General features: G+C 39.2%; 1 protein-coding gene across 1 annotated transcript; it reads right to left on the reverse strand.

Annotated features, from left to right (window-relative positions):
- Window positions 1–546: 546 nt before the first annotated feature.
- On the reverse strand, window positions 547–5,589 carry LOC116715493 (uncharacterized). Its single transcript, XM_032555903.1, has 2 exons — window positions 4,940–5,589; window positions 547–3,205 (listed from the first exon to the last, which is right to left on the reverse strand). Exon 2 carries the CDS (start codon window positions 3,142–3,144, stop codon window positions 547–549), a length of 2,598 nt encoding a protein of 865 aa, XP_032411794.1. The 5' UTR covers window positions 3,145–3,205; window positions 4,940–5,589.
- Between the last annotated feature and the right edge of the window lie 452 nt (window positions 5,590–6,041).

Here is a 6,041-nt window from a genome sequence, read left to right on the forward strand (position 1 = left end):
AAGATGTCAGTAAGATGACTTTATAGTCTGATTATCAAAATAATTAACAAACACAGACGCTTAAATCCATTTTAATAATGTTTATTACATTACATTAGAATTGAAGCTACATAAAAATCATCTTTACTTTATTGTTAACTTTAAAAAGAAATGCATTACTTTAGTATTGCTTGTACCCTGTTGTAGTGTTTACAGCTTAATCATGAAGGATTACTATTAGAGCATTAATTCAACTTAAAATAAACCATTGATCCTTGTAAACAAACCAGTCTGGTACTTCACATTCTAAATCTGGTTAGTTTCCTTGGAGTAAAGTATGTTAAGTAATATTGAGAAACATCAACTTTAAACCTACAGTTGTCAACACTGGTATTAAATGTCCTCCTTTCTGATACATTCAAGGTTTTTGGGAGACATTTTGTGAAAGATGACCCTTTAGGTATTGAACAACCAAATGATGAAGAGACAAATTCACCAGCCCACAGATTTAACCATTAACACCAGGCTGTGTGACTTTTTTTTTCTTAAATGTCCATCTTCTGCAGTTCATTTGTAGCGATAAATCTTAATGCAGTGATTCATACTGTCTGATACAACCATATGGCCGTCGGGGAGAAGCGCCAGCCCCCGTGGACTATTGAGGTTGTCTGTCACAAGAGGCCAGCCCATACCTTTTGATGGGTAGATGAGTACACGGTGGTGTTGCTTTCCCCAGTCTGCCACTAAGACATCCCCATCATGGTCTATACAAAGGCCCCAGGGGCAGGTCAGGACAGGACCCAGGCCAGAGCACACCCCAAGGATTCTGATAGTGTTCCAGCCGGGTTCCAGGACTCGAATGCATGGAACACGACCAGTTTCATTGCCTCTTTCTGAGACTGCCATAAGGCCATTGGTGAGACAGGCTCCTACCAAATATGGTCGGTGAAACCCGGTTACAACTGTACGTTCTAACCTTGCCCCAGTTTTGGGGTCCAACTTTAAAGCTGTTAAGGTGCCACGCTTGATGTCAGCAACTACAAATTCATCTTGACATGTAACAGTGACCCCTCTTGGAGCATCCAGCTCTTCATTTGTGGAACCAGTCATGGTGCCGCCAAATGTTTGAAGAAGGCGTCCATGGCGGCTGAACACCAACAATGCTCGTTCAGCGGCACAGGTCAAGGCAATGAGGCCTTTTGAATTTACAGCCACATCAAAATAGTTGCAGATGCGGGAAGACCTATCCGATCCTGAAGGAGAGACTTGCTGCACAATGTTCTTCTGGAGATCTGTCACTTGGATTCGGGCATTGCCACAATCCACCACAAAGAGTTGCCCTCTGGCAGTTGCATAAACACCACTTGGCAGATTGAAGTCAGTTCGGCCTGATCCTTGTTTACCAAATTGTTTGACCAGATGAGCTGAGTCCAACGCAGCTAAACCAATGCCTTCCTCCGATTCCCTAAAAGGTATTTCAACTGTGTCTTTGTTGTCCTTGCTGCATAATGTCAAGTCTCTGTCTTGATTTAGTTTATCACCATCAATGGCTGACATGGACAGAGATCTGCCAACACGGTTTACACTTAAACTATGCGTACCCCGAGTTTGAGATCTTGATTGTCTTTTAGGGGTGATGATGCTCTTGTTAGACTCTGTGAAGTTTCCTGGACATTGTTCAAATGCTGAAGGTTTTGAGGTGAGACGCATTCTGTTGACTCTTCTCAGCTTTCTGCACTCAGTCTTGTCATCGTTCATCAAAAGGTGTTCCTTTCTAGAAAGGTCAGTGGTGGAGATTGAGCAGCAGTGGTCCTGCTTAAGAGATCCATCCCATGGAGTATCTACAGTGTAAGTGTGGCAGGAATCTTCACTATCTACTGTGGATGAAAGACTTCCACTGTCCACTGATGTTTCCTTTAAGGTGTTATTCTTTGAAAGGCTTTGTTGTGAAAGAACAAGATGTTTCGTAGAAGCTTCTACAAGATTGTGTCTGCAGACTGAACCCTTGCATCTAGCCTTTGAAAATGTTGCTGGATTGCTTCTTTTGTCATCACTTTCTCCCAGAGGACATGATGGTTCTTCACATGAGACCATAACAAGGGCTTTTTGCCTTCTTTTACCTTTCACTGTGTTGCGTCTCTTTGTTTCATTATGTCTGCAATCAGACTCATCACCTTCTGATTCTGCTTGACTGGAGACAGATGGAATAGCAAGAAAAATATCTTGCCCTTGTGTGTCTGAACAGACAGATTCTACCTCTTCATCTTGTGAAGATTCTGATACCTCACGATGTCGTTGAATTGGAGACTTTGTTGATTTAGGCTCATCCTCATTCTCTGTGGAGCTTGACAGATGTAGTTTCCGGACAACACGAAAATTCCCACTGTTTGTCCTGATGTTCTCCACTGGACTGCTCCTTTGCGCGCCTCTGCTTGGTTGGGGTTCCTTTCGGATTTCACGAGGATTTATGTTTGAGAAGTTTGTATCACCAGAGTGCAAGGCACATTTGTGTCCTTGGTCACCACAGACTCCAATGTGGTAAGTCATACCCTGTTCACGAATATCAGTCTCCCCAAAATTTAAAGTCTTATACAGGGAGCTTGAAAGGAAAGTGACCCTTTTCAGGGTTAGAGAGATTTCCCATGGTTGCGTAAGCTCTATTACACCTCTTTGAAACTGATTTCTGTTTGATCCATCAGCCATAAAACCCCATCTCTGAATCTGTTCCTTCAACTGAGCAATTTTACGAATTTGCTGATCAACAAGTGACTGCACAACTCTCACAGCTGCAGAGTTTTCTCTCTTCACTTGACTAAGGTGTCTCTGGGCTTCCCTGTAGTCCTGCTCCACCTTTTCAAGAAGGCGTCGCTCCTCTCGCTGAGCTCCAATCACTGCATTGTCCAGTTCACGGTTTACCTCCTCCACTTCGGTTTGCTGTCGCTCTCTTAGGGTCTGAAGTTCTTGTTCTCCTTTCTCCAGTGTTGAAAGTGCCTCTGTCACCCAATCAGGCGATAAAGTAGGAGATTGTGGTGTAAAGATGGAGTCCCGTGGGGTAAAGTACACTGGAGATGAGAAGGTCACATCTCTCTCTTTTGGAGTGCTGAGTGTCAGTAAGGCTGAGAAGCCAGGGAGGGCTTTTCTCTCAGAGTGAGACCTCATTAACATCGTGAATGGTAAATTTCAGAAGCCACTTTTAAAGGGGTTCACCTTTCTCTCTGATTTATGTCTGTGAAAACAAAGAAAGGCAACACGCCATAACAGTATAACATATAAAGTTGTTCCTACTAATAGAAGGAAGTAAAACATAAACTCCTTAAAGTACTGTAGTTTCTATGTCTATTCACACAAATGCCTTTGAAACATGGACTATCTCTATACCATAATGCCTGAGCTACCATGCCTCATTGTATTTGCACTGTTCTATGACTTGAGTTAAATGCTTGGTCATCTTCTGACAAACTGTCTGCGGCCTCCTCTTCAGCACAATTACTTTTTTTCCAAAAATGGGACTTTGAGGGCTTATTGCCAAAAGCTTGAATTCATATAGGCATCTTCTAATTGTTACAGTACTTATAGGTAACTGTAGATCTGCTTTGATCACCTTGGAGCTCAACATTGGCTGAGTCTTTGTCATTTTAGCTATTCTTTCTGGTTTTGTTGAATTTTAATTATTTTAGGGTAATTTTAGCCAAACTAATGTACCAATAAACCATTAAAATATCTATAACATGGAAAACCTTTATCATTTGTAGCTAACAGGACTGTTTAAGTAACATAACTCCTCACCTACACAGCCACCCTTTGTTGTATTGAACATTACTTTCTCAGTTCTTCAGGAACTCTAACTGACCTACCTGTTGACTGAGGTGTATCACATAAACCCTAAAAGGACGTGTGGCTGTTTTAAAACTGGGACATGGCTGTGCTTTCATTGTAACTCTACCTGGACAAGATTTGGTTTCTCATGGGGACACTAATGTCATCTCAGGTTGCCAATGTTCTGTTTCTGAGAGGTTAATGAGGTATTCAGACCACCTACTGATCACTGCGACATTAAGGGATAGAGGGTCTTCATCAACATTTTGCATGGATGAATCCAATTTTATTTTACGTTTCCCAAAAAAGGAGGTTAGTATTTTAAACTGGCTAACATCCCATCAATCTGACCAGCTTATTTGGTTTCCATATGTTTGAAAACCAAATATCTTTCTTCCAATTCACAGTTATGCTCTATGATCTGTTGGGTTATCACTTAATGTACAAAGAAAATACTTGTACAATGACAAAATGTGAAAAAGTATAAGGGGTATTAATATTTTTGTACATTACTACTCTAGACTTTGGTGCCTTTTAACAGGCTGAAGCAAAACAAAAAGGCTTTTGCTAGACTGAAAGAGGCAGGTGTCAGTTTACCCCCACACAGTTACACAAAGGGACCTTTGGAAACATCCAACCTCCTTCTGTCTATTGATTATTTTGGGCTCCAATTAAAAAAAAAACATTTTATGAACAATCAAATAAAGTACATTGGTCAAAGTGAGAAAAACTTCAGTTTACCTGTCAACAACAAATCCCTGCCAAACCTCTGGAATGGAAAAGTTATGTTGTCTGAAGTTACCCATTTTTAATTTTGAATGAGAGTTTCTAGTTGCTAAGCTACCAGGTGAATTTAGCCGGGTGTTGAGACTACAGCATCTATGATACCGTTCATAACTGAGGAGATTATTCAGGATGTGCAGGAGAGAAACTCAACAATGAAGCTATTCACTGTGAATTACACAAAGTGAAGCTGAGCTCAGTAAAAAAAAATTTTAATTCTGGAAATGGATATTCAGGTCAACTACAGTTAGACACATAAAAGAAAATATATATATTATCACATTTTTACACTATATTTACACACAGCACTGGCAGTAACAACTATGTGTTTGTAAATACTGCAAATATAAGGTATATTTACCTGAGTTTAAGGTATGTGCTTCTTTGTTTCCTGCTGGCTCTGGTCTGAGCTGCAGTCGTCTGTTTTTCTACTCTCCTCTCCTCTCTGCCACACCCCCATCTCACCCTTTTACCCTCCCTCTCTGTGTCATTATATACTGACATGTTGGATTACAGTAGCTTCAAAATGTCAATCCATTTTACCAGACTTTAAAGAAACCTTTGACAATATTCCTGGAACACAAAAATCAATAATTAATCATAGTTTAAGCTTCTCGGTCATAACCAGGTAGAAACAGGAGCAAGTGACACAAACAATAGAGGAAACAGAGTGGTTTATTGAAAGTTGCGCGCAAATAGGCTGTTGACTAACTACTTGAAATTTTAAACCATAACCCAAACAAAAAACTCCACAACAAAACTAAACTGGCCACATCATTCTTGTTATCATTTCAGAAATATGATTAAATATGCTTGATACTAAGTAGTCAGAGTAACTAAAGTAAAGTAACTAAAACTGTACTGACATACAGCTTACGCATAATTCTACTTAAATAAAAGTACAAAGTACTGGGTGTCCCAAAGATCATAACACCCAATTTAATATTTTACAATGATGTCCTCTGACAGACAAAAATAAAGTTATCTTTAAATTCTAGTATATAAAAAATATATAAAAGAAAAAGAAACACTTTTCTACAGATATTTTTTAACAACACAACAATGGAAACCAATACTTACAGAACGTAAGATACACAATTTAGTTAGAAATATACTGAGGTGGGCAGTTACATTTACTCACATTTACTTGACTAACTTTTTGAAAACAAAAGTAGTTTTTGGAGTACTTTTACTACGCTATACGTTTTACTTTTACTCAAGTCATTTTATTATGATGTATCTCGACTCTTGCTTGAGTAAAATTGAATCTCTCCCCACTGTGAGTAAACTTCACTGAACTAAGAACAAGCTTGTTTTAATCAAAAAAATTCACCACAGAGACATGCCTGCAGTTTTGTCAAAGTTTCATAAACTTTATAGTGAAAGAAATAGACTAGGTTTTTTTTCTTTCTTTTGCCTGCTTTTGTTATTTTGTAATTATGTTATTTCTCTGAATTATTATC

Source organism: Xiphophorus hellerii, chromosome 24 (genome assembly GCF_003331165.1).
Source record: "Xiphophorus hellerii strain 12219 chromosome 24, Xiphophorus_hellerii-4.1, whole genome shotgun sequence".
Lineage (NCBI taxonomy): Eukaryota > Metazoa > Chordata > Actinopteri > Cyprinodontiformes > Poeciliidae > Xiphophorus > Xiphophorus hellerii.

What these genes read in the sequence shown, in the direction of transcription:
- LOC116715493 (XM_032555903.1), bottom strand. Translation starts at nt 3,144, where the DNA reads ATGTTAATGAGGTCTCACTCTGAGAGAAAAGCCCTCCCTGGCTTCTCA.